The 19,348-nt window shown below is 51.7% G+C and overlaps 1 protein-coding gene and 1 long non-coding RNA gene across 2 annotated transcripts in view; both read right to left on the reverse strand.

Moving 5' to 3' along the window:
• RBM19 (RNA binding motif protein 19) overlaps nt 1–13,369 on the reverse strand; it is a 71,102-nt gene extending 57,733 nt beyond the window's left edge. Inside the window, exons 1-16 of the mRNA XM_052796216.1 lie at nt 13,227–13,369; nt 12,223–12,405; nt 11,517–11,648; nt 11,248–11,286; nt 10,461–10,677; nt 9,106–9,374; nt 8,525–8,599; nt 8,182–8,260; nt 7,360–7,431; nt 6,455–6,655; nt 5,467–5,597; nt 4,945–5,066; nt 4,065–4,161; nt 3,497–3,607; nt 2,803–3,003; nt 2,172–2,289 (exon numbers count right to left, since the gene is read on the reverse strand). Coding sequence (XP_052652176.1) covers nt 2,172–2,289; nt 2,803–3,003; nt 3,497–3,607; nt 4,065–4,161; nt 4,945–5,066; nt 5,467–5,597; nt 6,455–6,655; nt 7,360–7,431; nt 8,182–8,260; nt 8,525–8,599; nt 9,106–9,374; nt 10,461–10,677; nt 11,248–11,286; nt 11,517–11,648; nt 12,223–12,405; nt 13,227–13,262 — 2,083 coding nt within the window. The 5' untranslated portion in view covers nt 13,263–13,369. The remainder of the gene's footprint in view (nt 1–2,171; nt 2,290–2,802; nt 3,004–3,496; nt 3,608–4,064; nt 4,162–4,944; nt 5,067–5,466; nt 5,598–6,454; nt 6,656–7,359; nt 7,432–8,181; nt 8,261–8,524; nt 8,600–9,105; nt 9,375–10,460; nt 10,678–11,247; nt 11,287–11,516; nt 11,649–12,222; nt 12,406–13,226) is intronic.
• A 3,981-nt stretch (nt 13,370–17,350) lies between these two features.
• Nucleotides 17,351–19,348, reverse strand: part of LOC128146505 (uncharacterized) — a 46,877-nt gene continuing 44,879 nt past the window's right edge. Inside the window, exon 5 of the long non-coding RNA XR_008236782.1 lies at nt 17,351–17,941. This is a non-coding gene — a long non-coding RNA (uncharacterized LOC128146505). The remainder of the gene's footprint in view (nt 17,942–19,348) is intronic.

Genomic DNA, 19,348 nt, shown 5'->3' on the forward strand with positions numbered 1-19,348 from the left:
AATATGGTCTGTTAAGCCCAAACACATACTGAAGGTCAATGAAGAACTGCACCCAGCACAGAGGCTGTGGTCCTAAAGGGCTTCACTGTAGCATTAACACTTCCAGAGTTCACACTCTGTGACCCACAAACCTCACTCAGGTCAACAGCAATGAGCACTACTTTGTACAAAGCTTGCTTTGGGATTCTGCAAAGACAAATCTGTAAAAAGAAAACCAAATAATCAAGCTGCAATTCAGCAGTCGGCACAACAGCTTCCTCTGGGGCACCCAAGCCCCACGGTGGGGCTGTGAAGTTAACAGAAACCTGGATACTGTACAGCTGATCAATGGGCAAATCTGCTGGTATTTGCAGTTGGTCTCAACAAGGGAGGCTTTGGCAACTGCATTTTGACTCTCTCTATCCATCCATCCATCCATCCATCCATCCATCCATCCCCTCTCTTCCCAACTTCTAAAATGGCTTAATAATTTCTACCGTACTTAATGTGATGAAGAGGCCTCAAAGCTACTGAGCTTTTGCACACACGGGAGGTTTGAGGAGCAATCCATTGGATCCCATGCTGAAATGGAGGCTGTGGTGGGACTAGGCCCTTATTAGGCATCAGGGAATACACACAAGCATGCGCTCATGCTCTCTCACTCTCTCTTTTCCATTGACTTGTCAACTCCTTTCCTCGCCAGACCACTTATCTTTTAGAGCATCTTCATTCCCTACAGCACAGCTGATGCTATGCTCATAAGGGGCAAACTACGCATCTCCCTTTGGCATTAACATCCCCCTCAGTGATTTTTCTAGGTTTATTTCTCCCTCATTTCATATGAGGAGAGCCTGCATTGGGCCAGGGGTGTGCAGAGACTACCCAGCTCCATCCCAAGAGCTGTCTTTCCCCATACAGCTCCATCTGGTTGCCCTCCCTGCCCCCTGCATCACGCAGGCCAAGCCTTTTTGGTTGGGTGGTCCAACCCTCCTCACTCCAGCTGGCGGGGTATTTGCTAAGAAGCCACAGAAAAAAAAAAACATTGCCTTTGAAGGAGGCTTGTTTGAGGGAAGAGGAAGGAAGGGATTCAGCGAGACAGGGGTGGGATGAAGAGGTGCCTCCGTCTGTGCCTGGCACAATATGACACGGCCACACGCTGCCAACCCGGAGCCCTTTTGTGAGCGAGGCATTCGCTCCACATCCCCTCCCTTCCCTCTCCCAGATCCAGAGGCTGGCAGCAAAGACCATTATCAGCCTCGAGCAGCCTTCCAGGAGCTCCTGTGCTTATAGCCCTTTATCTCCAGGTGAGGGTCTCCGTTACAGGGAGATAAAGTGGCCCCCCACCTCCCCCTGGCTCCAGCCTTCCCCCGTGACCAGGGCGCAGAATGGCAGCCCGGGAAGAGGCTTTTCGTCAGCTTTTCTCCCCCCCTCCCAAAACCTCAGAGTCCTGAAATAGCTTCTAGCAAAACAAACCTACATAAATCCATGCTCCTCCAGCCTCCTCTTTTTCGAAAGGATCTTGAGAGGCTTTAAATATACAGGCAAGATTTTATTTTTTACAGCCCCTGGGATGGGGAGAAAGAGGGTATACTCAGGGAGGGAAGATCACATCCTTGCAGCGGGAAATCACCCAGACAAAGCATACGGTGCAGCTTGACACAAGAGCCTAGAAGTACGTACAGGGACCCAAAACCTGCCACCAGCAAGTCAGCCTCTCCATCCATCCACTGCTGCCTAGTACTCCTGCTGCTGCAGCTCGCTTGGCTGCCCATGGGCAGGGACTGTGTCCTTGCACAGCGCACAACCGCTCACACTCTCGGGGTCAGGTCCGGCTTACGGAGAACAGCTACTGCTCTCCCGACGGCTGCTGCCGAGACCAGACTGGACCAAAAATCTCTTCCCAGAGCTCCTGTTAGCCCAGTCCAAACTGGACCTGGGCGCTGAGAGCAGCACTTCAGTGCCCACGCCTCATCCAGGAGGCGAGGAGGGCAGGGGCAAGAACGAGCACAGCGCTTGCGTGATATGATCAACTAACGCACTGCAGAGAGGGTGACCCTAAGGGCCGTGCAGACGACCTCGTGAGGCTGGTTCCATCCCCAAAGGGTCAGGAATATATCAGCATTGCTGCTTTACTTATAAAGGAGCGGCGAAAAAAACCAGAGATACCTCTGTCCCAAAGTCAAAGTTCTTACCCGGTACCAGCCTTGCTTTGCCCTCCTTTTCTGGAACCTCAAGGGTTTTCTTCTGAGGGGCTGGGCTGAAGAAGACACCCATTGGAGCCCATTCCAGATATAACGGCACAGAATGAAACTGTAAAGGGAACACAGGAGAGAAGTGAAGAGTGGAGGGCAAGGCCTGAAGAAAAAGCTCTGCTCTCAGCTTTACTTTCCTCTCACTCTGTAGTGGAAAACAGCAGTGGAAAAGCTGAGCAACGTTTTCAGCTGGCTAAACTCTCTTTCATTGAAGGAGAGTCTGTATCCAGCCTCACACAGGACCACAGTCTACCACGTACAACGCTCCTGTATTGCAAAAGGTAAAAGAAACCCTCTCCAGGCCACCCAGGCTTTTCTAGATGTGTCACAGCCCCCTCCTCCAGCCATCTTCTGCAGGTCGAGAGCCCCACTCAGCCACTACTGCACAAGGATGGACCAGGCATCTCCCTAAATCCAAGGGACAGAGGGTAACAGCAGTGGCTCTGGGATAACTCACTTCCCTCAAAAGTCCTCTGCCCCTCACATTTGTAGCAAGCACTCCTTTTGGCAGCTTCAGAACTAGCCAAGATCCACACTCCCCAGGCAGCTGCCTACCCGTCACCACACTCACCTTGGAGTAGGCCAGCTTGGTGAACGCTTGCTTGGCCTCAGTTGGCTCCAGGAATTCCACAATGGCAGTGATGCCTCCTTCTGGCAGCAGCACCCGGCCCAGGCTGCCGTGCTTGCCAAAGACATCCTCCAGCTCTGCTACGCTCGTGTTGGCTGGGAGGTTCTTTACCAGGATCACCGTTTTACTCCGCTCACCAGCAGCCTGCCACGTACAGTGGGGGAAGAAAGGGGAGATGGGATATAAAAAAAGCAAAACCCAGTATCTTACAACTGAAGATTTCAGATCCAACACGCCGTGCTCTCTCAATCCACGTCACCCCCTTCCAGGATCCAAGGGGACCAACAGCCATTTAGCAAACCCTTCTATAAGATCTACACCCCAGTACAACCTCCCAGTTCCACAAATGCTCATGTATGGAGGTTTCAGCTCCAGATCCACCCTGGTATGGACACAGGACTCCTTCTCTGCCTACAGCAAGCTGACCATCATACTATAAGCCATCATACTATGTATTTCAACCATCCCAAGGGCAGTTGCATTTTCAAATGGACTGAACATTTCCTAACCCATGTAAGGGGTCAAACCTGCAAGATGCCGAGGATTTTGTTACTAATTTCAAAGAGAGCTGAGGACACTAGGACTAGGCCATCATATAGAAGAGGTCCACATCGCTGCCTCCAGCTGGGCATCTCACCTGACTGAAGGAATCCAGGCTGACTCCGTTTTCAATGAGGAACCGGCGAATTTCCTGGACCAGCTCGGTTTCTCCCAGAGCAACCCTCACTGCCACGCTGTCTTTACTCTCCTGCAGACAAGAATGCCAGTCACTTGTTGTTCCTGCTGCTCTCAGAAGCAGATGCAAAGGGAATTTGGCAGAGAGCTTGAAGGTAAAATGCTCCAGCTCCTCTGAAGCTGCTGAGAGTTTTGCTGTTGGAGTCAGAACGCTTCCCAAGACAAAAATGAAGCTTCCAGGAAGGATCTGAGCTTTCAGGTGTAAATTCCCATCAACTTCTAGTTATGTAGAAATGCAAAATTCAGCCACAGAAAAGCAGAGTGGGCAAGAGGGCTGGGAGTGTCACTTTATCTTCCAGTGACAAAACGATTGTTAGGTTTAGATCCCACAGAGAAGCTACAGCACCACTGATCTGTGCTCGTTGGTGCACAGAGGCTTTTGGTGCACAAAAAGACCAGGAAGGCCCTGGGCACGAGGCAAAAGATAAGAAAGTGATCTCCCATCCCTGCTGATCAATAAGCCAACTCACATGATCGAGCACTTGGCTTTTGGAAGCGTTGTACTTCTGAGCAATGGCATCAGCCACGGCGTTTGTCCCCACAAACAACGTGTTCCAGTTGTGAGAGCTGCCAAGAGAAAGAAGAGCCAGGTTCAGAGTCACGCAGTCCCTTCTTCCACTGGTGTCTCTTTATTCAATGGTCCTGGGAAAAAAAAAACTTTGAATGCCACCAGCAGCAGCCGGGGTAAAGAGTTTGAGGGAAAGAAGGGTGGAACATCCTTAGAGAAGAACAGGATGAGGGAGACATGACTGGAGAGCAAACAGAAAGGCAGCAGTGGCTGCAGCTTAGTTCTTCTTCCCTAGAGGTCACTGGTCACAGCTCTGCAGCTACGGCTGGAAGTTCAGATGTTGGCTCAGAGGAACACACGTTTTTTCAACTGGTTTCCCAGAAGCACAAAGCCCACGCAAGCAAGGTTGCATTCCTTTCCCTTCAAGTTAGAAAGTATCAGCCACTTCTTTCAAACTAATTTGTCACATAGAAAGATAAAGTTCCTACAAGTTTTAGAAATACAGGTGGCCAAGTAGAGGAGAAAGACGCAACTGATCTGAAACCACTACCCTAAAGAATTACAGCATCAGACCAACTTTTTTTAGACACCAGAGAAATAAACTCATACACAAATCCATTCAAAACCATGTTTCTCTCAATTTCTGCTGCTCACTGAACTACTAACGGTACTTGGACAGAGGAATCAAGTAGGTAAGAGATAAAGGAAACAGAGCTGCACAGGCAAACACTTTATTGACTTTGGTAATCTATATAGCCCCTGCAAAGGCCCCACATGCATTCCTGCCTCTTGGGAATTTGGCAGGTTGTGTTGTCTTGCCCCACTACAAGACACCCCTGTACCTGGCACTGTTGGCTTTGTCCCTGGCCTCTTTCTGCTTTTTGTAGGAGGAAGAATCTTCTGCATCTACATCTTCGTTTTTTTCCTTTTTGATTGTGGATGGTAAGAGATGCATCATTCTACCCTAGAAGAAAGGAAGAATAGGTCCAGCAGCTCTGAAATAACCCACAGAAGTTCACGAACCAAGCAGAGCGGAAGAAATTTTCTGGCAACTTTCCTAGTCAAGCAGCCTAGGTGGAAGGAGGGAACCTTCCTTCCCAAAGGAGATATTACTGCAAGTCAGAGTAGCCACACAATGTGAGAGACTGAGACTCAGATCTTCTCCATCTCTAGCTCACATTTTGGTACCTGCAAGGCTGTTCAAACCAGGCTACTCTACCAAAAGCAACTGTGTTCCCATAGAGCAAGGCAGAAGAGACTCAACCTTTTCAGCAAAGCACAGAAGCAAACACTTGGCCACGTTACTAACAAACATTCCCACCAGCTGCAGTCCAACAGCACAGGAAAACGATTAGTCACCATACCTGGAACACTTGCCCATCCATTTCTGCGTAGGCCTTCACCGCGTGCTCGGGAATCATATAGGTAATGAAAGCAAATCCTTTGGATTTCTTGGTCAGTCTGTCTATAGGGAAATGGATCTCCGAGAGGGGTCCTGCAAAAGGCAAGACTTTACCGTGACAGACGTCCTTGCACAGCCGTCACACGCTCTGAACTGGCACCTCCTGGCCAAAGCCGGGGAGGAGGGGAGCCAGGGAGGGCAGAGCAGCTCTGGATATTGCAGAGGGTATGCGGCGAGCCACCAGCCTGGGTGAGGAGCTGCTGGCTGCAGACTGACAAGGCAGGCCCAGCAAAAGCACCCCAGGTCCAGTTGTGCACCTTGTGGCAGCTCACAGGGCTTTGACAAGCGACACAGACCAGGCAAGCTCTGAGCAGCTGCATTTACCTTCAGTCAGGAACAAAGATTTCCACAACCTAACCCTCTCTCCCTGCCCCCCGGACACTCTAATGCCAAGACAACCTTAAACTTGTTTAACTTTGAGCTAGAAAAGGGAAGCTTCAAGCTTCCACCTGACATGCCGAACATGAACATGAATTTGAGGTGTATCTCAGAAATTCACCTCTTACCTACGGTATCTAGAAATCTCCTGCATGATCAGTATTTCATGCAGCAGGTGCTTTTGGTTATCTTCTCCTCCTCCCCATCACACCAGGACTCAGAGCCTGCACTGACTGGCAAGAGCTTTTACTGTTGCATCAGAGATGCGACGAGAGGGGTGAGGGCAGAAGCACACAGCAGTACGTGCTTTGAGCAAAGAAGCACGGAGCCAGCATCAGTTTCAAAGCCAAGCAGCCACACACTACCACACCAGGCAACAAAGATGATGGGAGTCGGTCCATACCAAGAGGTGTGGGACACAGAGCTTTGTCCATTCACACCCAGCAAGAAAACCTGTGGGCACAAAGGAAAGACGTAGCCCTGCAAGTCCCAGCCCCACAGCAAATACTTACCGTACTTGGAAAAGATCTTCTCCAAGTCCTCCTCAGTGCTAGTAAAGGGAAGATTCCTGACAAAGAGTCTCCCTGATTCAGACAAGTCCTCTTCTTCCTCATCGTCCCTCTTCCTTCTTTGCCATGACTGGTTATCAGGTTTTGCCGTAACAGTTTGTTTTGGAGTATTCCCGCATCGGAATACCTCAATGCATCGTCCACCTAATCCATACACACAGAGGCACCTTAGATGCTTCCCAAGGCCACGGGCAATCAATATCAATGCACAAAGAGCCTGGGCTTACAGCAGTGACACAAGCAATTACAATTCCACAAGCTTTGAGCAGAACTCTGCCTGATTTAAAAAAAAAAAAGGGGGTGGGGGCTGCAAGAGATCAGTCTTCATAAAAACCAGGATAATATTTGCCAGACAGCTCCACGGTCTCCCTTCCTTTCAGATAGCTCCAGCCTTTCTGCATGTGCCAACTTAGTCCACAGGCGTCCAAGTAGATATTCGCATTCTACATAGAATTTTTGCTACTATAATTTTAGTAGTTCCACTAAGGGCTAGGCCAAGAACAGGTTTCAAACACAGGCTTACAGAATCGTTGGTACAAATCCCCTCCACTATCCCAATCAGATTTAAACAATATCATTTCTATACCAAGAGCAAGATACACTTCAAGCACAGGACAAAAGACGGAGGGCCAAAGAGCAACACGCGCAGCTCAGTCACTTGCCAGTTCTACGCTGCTCCCAACACAGCACCTGGTTTAGCCCACGTTAGCTGAGCTGAGGAAACCACCCCCACCATCTGCCTGGGAAAAAACTAAGACAACAAGAGATACTTCTGCAGTGAACACTTCAGCAGCTGAGCACCCTGCCATCAACATCAGCCAGAACAAGACAGAACAAACAGCCCTTACCTATGTATTCTTTTTTTCGCTTCAAGGCCCTTTGCACTTCTGCTTCACTCTTCAAGTCAACAAAGATATAACCTTGGTGGAAGGAAAGGTTCAACAGAGCATCATGTGGGGAACACACAACCACTAATTGGCTAATTAAGGGTGAATTGGGCTTTCTTTAATATAGATTCCTATAGATAAAGCATTAGGTTCCCATTAAAGTTTCAGTCTGGCCTGAAAATGGCCATGTCTGACTGGAAGGCTGCCTTTTAAAAGCTTATTCTCTACAGGCAAACCAAAGAAGCCCGACTTAACAGCTGAAGTAGGCTTTCACAGGTGTCTCCAAGAGCAAATAAAAGGCGCATCCGCTGTTAGGCTATGAAAGCAAAACAGCGTATCGCAAAGTTCCCTGCCAGCTCTGAGGACTTGCTCCACACTTTCTGATGCATACCTCCAGTTACCACAGCCTGTCAGGAGACCCGCCTTGGCTAAAGACTGCTCTGCAGCCAACATGCACAGGTCAGCAAAGTCCCTGGGTGCTGCTGCAGCTATCCCAGAGGAAGAGACCTTTCCTTGGCATGGTTCGGGATGATTAGGAAAGTTCCGGAGGCAGATCAAAGAAAAAGCTCCTGCTGCTACTCCTAAGGGAGCACAGCCAACATTACTCTGCCCACGGCATCCTATGGACAGCAACGAGGGCAGGTGAGCTGCAAAGTCATAGAAAGGTCTCTAACAATCGGGACACGAGCCAGTGATTTGGAATTGCAGATGAAAAGAGCAGCGGTGTGATTGAGAGGTCCTCTAACTCACAGATCCAACCCCCCTTCCACATATAGACATTACCTGTATTTTTCCCTTGGGCGTTTTTTCCTATCCGGATTGCCACTGGCTTCAGAGGCAAGAAGAATTCACGAATCTTTTGCTGCAGGAAGAATTATAATTGTTTAAATAAGTTCTCAGATACAGGAAGCAGCAGGTTTCAGACTTAGGTTTTTTATATACACTATAGAAAACACCATGTGCAACATAAAACATCTCTGCACAAAGCCAGTTCAAAAGTTTCCCTGACTGCCCACACAACTCTCAAAACAGCTCCGTAAGTCTAGAAGCCTCTGCAAAGATCGTGCTGAGTTACACACTGAAAACACCCTTGAGCCTCCATTCCCAGCTCCATAACAAAGCTCACCTCGGTGACGTTCAAGGGGGCACCGCGAAGTTCCACTGTGTATGGTGTGCTGGCTTCCGCTGAGCTGCCTTGGTTCTGGACAGAAGGATGGGGGGAAAAAGAAAAAAAAAAGAATAAAACAAGCTGAGTGAAAAACACCAAAAGTAACAGCACAAAAAGCTATCTTGTCCAACAAGCAGGAGGATGAAGAGTGGGAGAGAATATCAAGAGATTCTCGCAACAGCACCAGCCTGGGCAGGAGATGCCAGATGAGGGTGCAAATTTGGCTGGGACAGTCAAACCCAGTCGCTAAAAACTGAGTTCTGTAGAACAGCGTTTCCTGCAGACAGAGACGGACACAGGAAAAACAGAAAAGCCCCTGAAAACGGCACTAGCAGCACTTGTCTGGAAGCCCCAACTTCAGGAATTCAATCAGCACTAAGAGGAGATCCAGCAAACTTTTTTAATGGCTCCTGCCCAGTGAGCCAAGAAAGCCGGTCCCACAGACTTCAAGCTTTCAGCTCATCCCTGGAATGACTGAGACACATGCTATCCCATAAAGCTCCTGCTTTAGATAAGACAAAAGTCTAATTCAGCTATACCTCTAGTGCGGATCCTTTTTTCTTCTTCTTTGCCAGTGTCTCTTGCTCTCTTTGTTGGGCTTTTGGCTTCCCCCTTTCATCTGTATGGGTGCCGGTGGTTTCTGCAATGCCCAAATCCTCCTCATTCTCACTTTCCTCTTCCACCTCCTCACTATCCGTTTCTTCCTCTGTACTGGATGAGGAGGAAGAATCCTTCACCACTTTAGATTTCAGGTAATCCATATCCGAGAGGTCTTTGCTGGTAGCTGCCTTTTCCTCTCCTTTCTTTGCTGTCAGAGAGGAGAGACCAGAGAAGTTTTGCACACAGATGCTGCTGCTGCTCCCTCCCCAGCGAGGTAAAAGCTGAGAACTGACACAATCATGAGAACCACCTTCCTCTCCTCTGCCCTTTCCATGGGAAGAAAAGGCTTGAGAACAGCAGAGCAAAGTTATCTCAGCACTTCCAGACTGACACTGGATCACTGTTTTCCAAAGCAACAGTTCATGTATAAGACAAATTAGAAAGGAGCTTGAGGAACTCCATGGCAAAGTATTGTGTCTCAATTTTAACTAAATAGTTCAAAAGCAGACCCCAAGAGAAGGTTTCAAATTGTTCAGTCTAGTTTTTCAGGGAAAAGGAGAGAGGAAGCTGTTTCTCCAAAACACCCCTCCACGCCCCACCAAAAATCAACTGATGACACCTACATTTTAGTTACCCAGAAAGAGATGAGGAGCAGCAGGGAAACTGCTATTCACTCCAACAGAACAGCATAAGGAAATACCACATAGGGAGGAAGAAAGGCTCCAAAACTACATCCATCACTGATGCAGGGACACTGGATTCTAAGATGACATACACCAGACTGCAGCCCAGATTTCTCAGTCTTCTAAGTTAACCTGCTACTCCCTTCCCATCAACTCTGACAGGGCCCAAGGACACACCAACACTTCCAGAAATATGCAAAGGCAGACCAGACAAGTTCACGGACATCAGCTACAGGTTACTAAATAAACAGAAACCACATCCAGCTCTGGAAATCCTGGAGATAAAAGCGCCTGCAGGCTAGGAGAGCATTTAAGGGAAAGATGCAGATGTTTGCCCTGTTACTCTTCCCTAGACATTGACTTAAGCACCCAGGGGAAAGCACAAATGCCATACCCTTAATGTCAGAAACTGCATTTCCCACATTTCTGCAAATTTGGGAAAACAACCATACATCCACACCCCACAGAATGAGTCTCATGCTTGAGAAACCACCTTCCTGATTACACTGTCTCCATTTGGAGGCAGGACTCCGAGTCAGGTCCGACCAGCACACCTGCTCTCACATTCACCGTGACAAAGACAAGCAAAGGGTGATAGATCCTCTTGGTACCTTTAGCTTCCTCTTCATCTTCAGAAGGTTCATTCCCATCCTCCTCCTCTTCACTCAGCTCCTCAGACTCATCTGAATCAAAGTTGAGATAATCAGCTGCTGGCTTTGATGCTCCCTTCTTGGGCTCCTCTGCCAAAGTGTCATTAGCCCAAGTGGCCACCTGAGACCGTTTCTGGTGAACCACCAAGAACTCCTGGAATGTTTTATCTTCTTTCAGCTGTTGAAAAAGAAACCAAGCAGACAAGCTGTGAAGACAGACACAGGAGAGCTAGCAGCAAGTTTGAATTCAAAAATATCTCATTTCCAGCAACGTAAAAAAGAAAAATAAATAAATCCCTTAAGGGGAGTTCACTTTACATTAACAAGGTGAGCACTTAAAGTGACTAAAGTCTTCTCAAGACCTGTCAGTCCTACTCTTTCTTTTTTGTAATTGATGTTTAGAAAGTACCATAAAGAAGAAAACAAAACCTTAAAAAGAGAAAAACCGTACAAGTTACACATGACAAAGCTCGTATATGGTTAAAACCCAGAACTGTTGAAACAGGATTGTCCTGGATGCAGTTTGTGGTCACACAAGAGTAGCTGACAATTAGAAAATTGGTCCCCAGTGTTGGGATTGTTAAAATAATGGTTTGTTACAGTAGAATTGGACTGTCACGGAGCTGGTTAAATCATACACCTTGCCTGAATTAACAACACGGGAAGCAGTACAGAAAAGAGTTATTCAGCTCTTGCCCTTAATACAAGCTAGCAAGAACGTAGGGATTGCAATTCAACCTCAACTCACCTCCTTTAAGTTTTCTGTTGGATCTTTCTTCTTTTTATCCTAGGAAAAAAAAGATTTTTAGAAAGCCTTATTAGAAGCACAGCCAAGATAACTTCTCAGGTAACCTAAGCGTACAGGGAAGATAGACCCTAAGGCAGAAAATACCAGAACCAGGACTCCAACATCTGTTGTCCCAGCTACTCTGTCCCCTTCTCCACATACCAGGCTACCCTTCCCTCTGCCAAGTCACCGACATACATCTGAGCCTCAAGAAAACACACAAGACTCACTTTCTTTGTGCCTGCAGGAGCTGCACTGGCCGCAGGTTTCTCTGCCTGTTTTTCTGAGGCAGGGGCCTTCTGAGAGTGCTTACTCCATGCTTTGGGTTTTGAAGGGTCACCAAAAGACTTGCATAACTCAACCTGAAAAGAATCAATCAGATCTTTAATTAAACATATATTCAACAGTCTGGTTCTATAACTACTGGATGGGCCACACTCAGGAACATTTTTTATAAACCTGATGGGATGGAGGGTGTGCGTGCAGAACAGGCAACTACACACAGATGTTCATTTTAGAAGCACAGAGCTACATCTTCCCTCAACGTGGGCAACGGTTTGTTGTGCTCTTTTAAGCACAGTCAAATAAGTTGTTCTGTTGATCACGAATCATCCTCTGTCCAGAACAGCATGATGAATGACTTTAAATTAAAAATTACCTCAAGTTCAAAAGTTCAATTTATGACAGCTCAAAACCTGACACCGTTGTTCCAACCAGCACTGAAATCACTGCCAGTGCACGAAGACAGCCTATCTGAATCAAGTACCTGATTGAGACTCCAGCAACGAGGCCTAGCATCAAACTTTGCTGTTTTGCTGCAGAGAAATTAACATTTAGGCTTTCTTGGCCCCCGGCTGCTCACCCCTAAGACTACCAAAATCTCCAACGACAAACTCGCTTGAGACTCAAAAAAGATATTTTTAAAGATCAACTCACTGTGACTCTGGAAGTGTCTATGAAACTTCTGTTGAAATGGTTCAGTGCCGTTCGAGCTTCATCTTCAGACTTGTAGCCAATGAAGCCAAATTTCCGGAACTTGCCATCCTTGGTGAACTTCAAACAACAATCGGTCAGCGTGCCGAAGGCAGCAAACAGCTTCCGAAAACGATCTTCCTTCATCTGGGAAGCGAGGAAGGACAACAGGAAGGCAAATCAGCAATGCAATAAAAGACGCTTTGCGTCCAAAGCAAAACATTTGCTATCAGAAGGTTTGCAAAGCGCTGTAGGAACCACACCGTATTGGGGCGAGGCCGATAAAAAAAAAAAAAACCCCACGCATCAGCTACCAAACCGCTTCATCCCCTCTGCGAAGCCACTACACGTACAGATGAAATCTCTGTCTGCAACGCGCCCACAGCCAAAGCGTGCCCGCAGCTCTCGGGGAGCCGGGGGCCCCGCAGCGCTGACCTGCCACAATCAAGCCCCCAGTTCAACCACAGACACGCTGACACCCTCACGGGAGACCCGGGTGGCCACAGACCAGCACAGCGCGCACCTCTGCCCAGCTCCTGGAGAAGGAGGGCAGGGCAGTGGCCACAACGAGCCCCACTCCCGCACCCTGGGGAGGGGGCTGCCAGCTCCCCTCCCCTGGGGCACGTCCCCAGGGCAGCTCCCTGACCTCTCCCGGGGCATTCCCAGCCCACGGGTGCCTCCCCGTTCTCCCACAAGGGCCCCCGCACACCTCCAGGACCCCCTGCCTCCTCAGAGCCCCTTCCCCCGGGGCATCTCCCTGCTCCCCCCGCCCCGAACCGAAGAGCCTCTCTCCCAGGCAATCTCCCCGCTCACCCCCGTCCCCACCAGACCGAGGACCCCCTCCTCTCCCGGGGTCTCTCCCTGCCCAGGAACCCGCGTTTCCCCCGGGGTGTCCCCTCAGACTCCATCTCCAGGCCCGGAAAGCCGCCTACCACCCCGCAGACGCTACAACCGTGCGACGGGCTTACCCCGTTGGGGAGGTTCTTCACGATAAGCCGCGACATGGCGGCGACAGAAAGCGAGCGGCGACAAAAAAAACCAGCCTCCACAGCGCCAGGCCCCGCCGCGCTCAGCCCTGTCCACGCCGACCCGCGGGCGCCGCCATCTTCCCGCCGAGTCACGTGGGCGAAAGGCTACAACGCGCAGGCGCCAGAGGCGGGGCCCGGCGCTTAGCAACGGGCCCCTAGCAACGGAGCGGGATTGGCTGGAGCGGAGGACGCGGGGCGGGGGGGGGCGGGACAAGAGGGAGCATCAATGGAGCATCAATGGGGCATCAATGGGGCATCAATGGAGCATCAATGGGGCATCGATGGAGCATCAATGGGGCATCAATGGAGCATCAATGGGGCATCAATGGGGCATCAATGGGGCATCAATGGGGCAGGGACCGGGAGTGTATGGGGGGAACGGAGGGGTCTAGGGACCCGGCCGCCTGCGGCGGGAGCCGGCAGCGCCTCCCCGGGGCCCCCGTGCCCCCCCTCCAGCCCGTTACCGGCCGCTGTTAGAACCCCCTCGGTGATGCTGTCCCCCTCGGCCTCATCAGAGGGGACCCCGCTGCCCACCCCCGTGTTTTTCCCAGGCGTGGGGTTGCAGCCCACTCCCCCCCCCACCGCTCCCACCACCTCCGACCCACCCGCGCTGCTCCGTGGGGCCGGAGGAGGGAGCTCCGCGCCCGCCGCTGCCCGTTCCCGGCGGCGGCTCCGGGCTGAGCAGCTCCGAGGTGCGAGCACGGTAGAGCCCACGGGAGTAAAAATCCCGCGGAGGCTGGCGAGGAGTTGGGTTTAACGCTGGGGGGAAAGCGGCAGCGTGTCCCGCCGCCTCGTTCTCCCGTCCTAAAACGCAGGCAGCAGGAGCAGGGAGGGAAAGATATCAGGGGTAAGCAAAAGCACCTTCTCTCCAAGGAACAGCTAAATAAGCACGCAGCCTGTGGATGTTGTGGTTGCAGAAGCTCCCACGGGCAAACGAGGCCAAAAATCACGGAAGAAAAATCCCTTGAGGGTTACTAAACGCTGAGGGTCCTCTCCTACCTGAACATCCATTGCTGGAGGGCAAGCGTATTTTGGGGAAGTGGGACTATTCTTCAAGCATCCCCTCTTGCTCGCAGCCCTTCAGTCCGGCTCTGCCTCTCTCCCAGTGCTCTGAGCCTGAAATCTGACTTTACACCTTTATTCCCAGAGGAAGATGCTCAGGACAGGTCTCAGCTTCAGCACAGCCCTCACTAGTTTTTCACCCTGGTTTGGCTCCACACCTGGTTTACCCCAGGGACAGAGGCTGCCTCTGCCCAGCCCGGGTCACCTTGGTGCAGAGGTCTTCCACCCTACAAGCAGCGTGGCCAGGGGCTCCATATCCTCATGCCCCTTCGAGCTGGATCCAGCTGGCCGTGGCCATCCCAAAGGCTCAAAGCAGCAGGGAGCTATTTGGGGGACTCAGTCCTCAACCCAACCGCACCACTGCTACATCCCAGTATCCTGGCAGGACTGGGATGCAGGCTTGTTAGCTGGAGAGCCCATCCTGAGCCCATGCTCTCCCCCGAGGCGAGCAGCAAGAGAAACACTCGCATTTTCCAGGGAAGGAGAGACAAGGCAATGGCCAAGCCCAGCGCACGGGAAACAGGAGAGGGTGGGATGCTGCTGGAATGCCATCTGGTGCCCTGCTCAAAGGGAAAACGCACAGCACAAACCCCTCTCGCCCCACAGCCCCGACTGGGGGTACCCAGGAGAAGATTGCTCCTGCTCCCATTCACCTGGCCCTTCAAAGGGGTCTCCTTGAGGTGTCTCAGTACCAGGGACCCAGCTCCCTCCCCCCCTTTCGCCCTCTGCTCCTGCCTCGTCCTTGGCCGGGCTGTCAGGCCCGTCACCTGGGATGAAGGCTGGCACTGACAGGGCTACACTCGCACCATCACTAACACATCCAGACCTTGCCCTTGTCACTCCCGTCCTCTCCAAGACACTTGCTCCCCTCTCTCCCTCCCCATCTCCCCCTCACCTGCTGCTCACAGCCAGCAGCGGTGAGCAGCTCCTGCCCACGCTGGCCAGGCAGCACTGTCCTTGCCTGTTCCTGCCTCCTAACTGGGTGCTGCTGGGACAAAGATGTACCCTGGCCATAGCCAGCCCTTCTGCTCTCAGTGGGTCCTCACCTCCAGTTGCAACTTCACCCAGGGGTGCAATTTCCCTCCTACTAGCCTCTCCTGCAATCGGGGTTGATTTTCCCCAGCTGAGAGCTTGGCCCCAGCATTCAGCTGCAGAGGCTGTGTCCTCTGAGGGTGCCCAGGACCAGAAAGAGCCAGTTCTCCACTGAAGTTTGGGAGAGAGGTGCTTAACTAAGTCAGGCTCTGGGCCGGGTACCCAAGCTGACTCTTGATCCCAGCGAAGAAGCCTCAGTGTGCACACAGGGGTGTGGGTTTTGCAAAGTCCGTGGAGATGCTCAGCTTTGCTCATCTCACTTCTTTGAGACCAACATGTTTTAGCCCTCCCCAGATGCAAAGATTCAATACAGAAGGACAAGCTTTACAAATACTGACTTTAGATTTTATTTCCTTTGTGGTTTCTGCTCCCCAGAGTGCATCAACATTTTAAATTTACAAACATGAGAGTTGGAACAACATCCTTTTTCTGGAAAACCAGAGATTTGGGAGGCATCAGAGAGATAAGAGAGTTGCTCCTTCAGCGGGTGGTTCTGCTGCGCCGTGGAAGGTCCTTCCCCAAGGCAGGCTCATTTCTGATCAGATGCCCGGGCAGACAAGAGGGAAACTGAGGCCCTGTCTTAAGAAGGCTCAAAGAAGGTTTTGGAAAGCAGCTCCCTGTGCTTGAATATCTGTCCTGAAGATCATCCTTAACCCTTCTGCTGCTGGCACACAGCATGAGTAGGGGACAGACTGGGCATTGTACAGCCAGCTTGGATGGTTCACTGGGCGCAGGTAGAAGAGCCTGTGCTCCAAAGCAGAGGCTGGGGAAGACACTGAAGAAATTTGGGGTGGTTGTTGGGTTTTTTTTTTTTCCCCCATGGAAACTATCATCTTTGGTGATGCCAGCATGAGATACTCCTGTCCCCGTGCCACCAACTGTCCCCGCAGCAGTGCTGGACCTGCTCCCGGCAAGGGGTCCCCAGCAGCGGATGGAATGGACGCAGGCGGCCACGCTGGGAGCTGCGTGGGGGAGTGGAAGGAAAAGCAGCTGTGCCCAGGTTTTGTTCCTTAAACTGGCTTACGGCAACGAAAGGCAGAGGGTGACTGGGAGGTGACGTGCCCGGCAAACGTGACACAACATCAACCCACAGTCAGGGTGCCGATCGGAGAGAGCACCAGGTTTGCCCTCCTACCCCCCAGTTAGCTCCCTGTCGGGGTGTCTGATGGGCTGGTGGCAGGGTCTGGGCGATGACCGTCCCTTCACCCTCACTCCTCCAAATCCCCCCCACGCTCAGCAAAGAGGGGGACCCAACGCTCTGTCAACCCCACAGCCGAGAGGAGGGGGAAGACACGGTCCCTCCGCGAGCTCCATCCAGTCGACCTGTCACAACGCGTTAGGTGGCCGGCTCGTCGGCCGGCCGGACAGGGGGTTGCACAGCGCCAAAGAGCAGGGGTCACCTTGCTGTAAAATGGTATTATGGGCTGCCTGCAGCCAAGCAGCTGAACTTTGGAAAGCAGGGTTAGGGCAAGGGATCACGGTGTCGGGGGCATCTCTCGGTGGGGAGAGGCAGGTGTGGGTGGAGGGGCAAAGGGTCCCTGACATTGTGCTCCGGGAGGTGAACTCACCGGGGGTAAAGTGCTGTTGAGAAGGAGAGAAAGAAAGAAGCTGCTGCAGATCCCGTCTATCCCTAGGTATGATGAGAGAGAGGTCAGATGCATAGTCTACTGCGGTCTTTGGAGAGATGCTTCTCTTGGTCTATAGCCCCGCCGCGGTGTCCAAAGGGGCATCAGAGGTTTTTCCCCCAATTTCCCCAGGTCTCACAGCACAGCCTGTCACTCCTGCCATCCCGGGCAGGCAGAGCTGTGACCCTGAGCCAGGATGGCTGCTGCAGTGACAAGCCAGCCTGCCCCGGACTGGAGGCAGGTGCTGCCAGCCCTGCCCGAGAAGGACGAGCGCAGCCCCAAGACTTCACGCCTGTCTGATCGGGAGTGCCTCGGCCACTGTTGGACACTGGTGAAGGTGACCAGGGAAGGTAAGATCCATCGAGTCAGGGTCACCCTTGCTGGGACAGCATCCCCCCTGCAGCCTTGCCAGGCAGCCGTTCTGGTGCTCGCAGGATGCTGCCGAGCAGGTTTGGGGGTTGTAGGGGGGTTCTGAGTGTACCCGCACCCCTCGATGGCAGTAAGCACTAGAGGTGCTTAGTTTCCTTGACCCTCAGACCTTGAGTCCCTCCCTTTTCTTTTAGGTGTGGACAGTGAGCAAAATTCAGCCTCGGGGGATTACTGCAGAGGGCTGTAACCTGGCTGAGGACCTTCTTCAGCTGATTAAATTAACCCACCGATACCAGCGAGGACAGGGATGAATGTGACCCAGCAACACCGCCTGGTTTTGGTGTGCTGGCACCCCACCAAGGCACTCTGCTTGCATGGGTAATGTTATATTAACAGCGCCATTGGAAACGCTGCCTGAACTTCCACAGTTTTGCTGCTGGAGACGGTAGCTTTTGGGAGCAGAGATGGCTGGACCCTCCTCATATGAGCAAATTGTCCTGCCCGGTCCTGGAGAAAGGAAATAAAAGGCTGTCTTCAATGATATAGCTGATGCTTGGAAATGTAGTGCCTGATACACCTGCCCCACCGTGTGCTGTACAACAAGATGGGGCCAAGAGAGGAGCGGGAGGACAAATTGCCCTTCTGAAGGGCTTCATCCCTGGGCAGCTGGGACTCTGCCCAGCCTGGTCTGCCGAACCCTCTGCTAGAGGGAGAGGATGCTTTTGTCCTTGCCTGGGGGATGTGATTGCTGCTGTGTCACTGTGGGCAGCAGAATTTGGCTTTCGACCAGATAAACCCTCACCTGAACCTGCTGCCTCAGCTAAGGAAACAGTCTACAAGCATGTCCTGCGGTCCTGCTCTCTGTCTTCTTTGTGTCTGCAGTTTTGGGGTAGAGATTGTGTCTTTTCAAAGCCTTAAAGCTAAACTGCAGTGCTGAGTAACAAGCAGATGGGTGTGAGGATGAGGAAGGGCAGGAGAGATTTTCCCCATCACATCTCTGAGCACAAATGAGCTGCTGACACCAGCTAGGCTTGCCACGGAGAAGGATTCAGAAACGACTTGGAAACCCAGATAGTCCAAGTCCTTTGAGCGACAGGAGCTGGGGAGCACAGGTAAATCATGTGCACGAGCAACAAATCATCTGCCAAAACACAATTAAGGGGACCACACTTGCCCTGGAGAGGAGCCACCACCAAAGCAAGTCTCAGACCTCCTTCCTCTCCCTTTGAAGCAGCTGATGCTGGTGGCTGGAGGAGCCAGAGGAGATGGTCCACGAGGCCAAACCCTTCACGGCATCGCTCTGCCCATGGGCTGGTGAGGAACATCACCACTAGCCCACACTTCTCCAGCAACATCTCTCCCTGGCAGAACCATCCACAGTCCTCCAGAGGTGACTGTGTTGACCTTAGCATTAAACACGCACAAATTGCTGAGATCTGAGTGGCCTTAAAAGAAAGGTTCACCCAGTCTCCCTCCTTACCCCACCTAAAGCCATGGGAGATATCGGCTGTGCTCTGCCGCAGCTGGATCTGGCCCAGGCAATTGCTGTCACCCACCAAAGACACTGCTTCCTCCAGTTGACAGATAAGGTCCAACTCCTTCCCAGGGTGCCCCGAGCCAGCCTTCAGCATCTCTCTTTAGACCCACAACAGACTCCCACCAGCCTTCCTGCTGGCTGTGGATGGGACCCTCCGTGAGGAAACATGGGAGAGGGATTTTTCCTGCTGCTGCCCCTTGCCAGGTCTCTCCTCCATCCATCACCCCTTCCACCGCCTTCAGTTTCCTTTGTATTTCTGTATTTTTGGGGGGCGTGTGTGTAAATGGACTCAGGGGAGGGTCCAGGCAACAGCTGCCTTTGATCAGCGCAACATGTGGGAGATGGAGCACTTCAGGAATGCCGACTCCTGATCAAAG

Source organism: Harpia harpyja, chromosome 9 (genome assembly GCF_026419915.1).
Source record: "Harpia harpyja isolate bHarHar1 chromosome 9, bHarHar1 primary haplotype, whole genome shotgun sequence".
NCBI classification, from domain to species: domain Eukaryota; kingdom Metazoa; phylum Chordata; class Aves; order Accipitriformes; family Accipitridae; genus Harpia; species Harpia harpyja.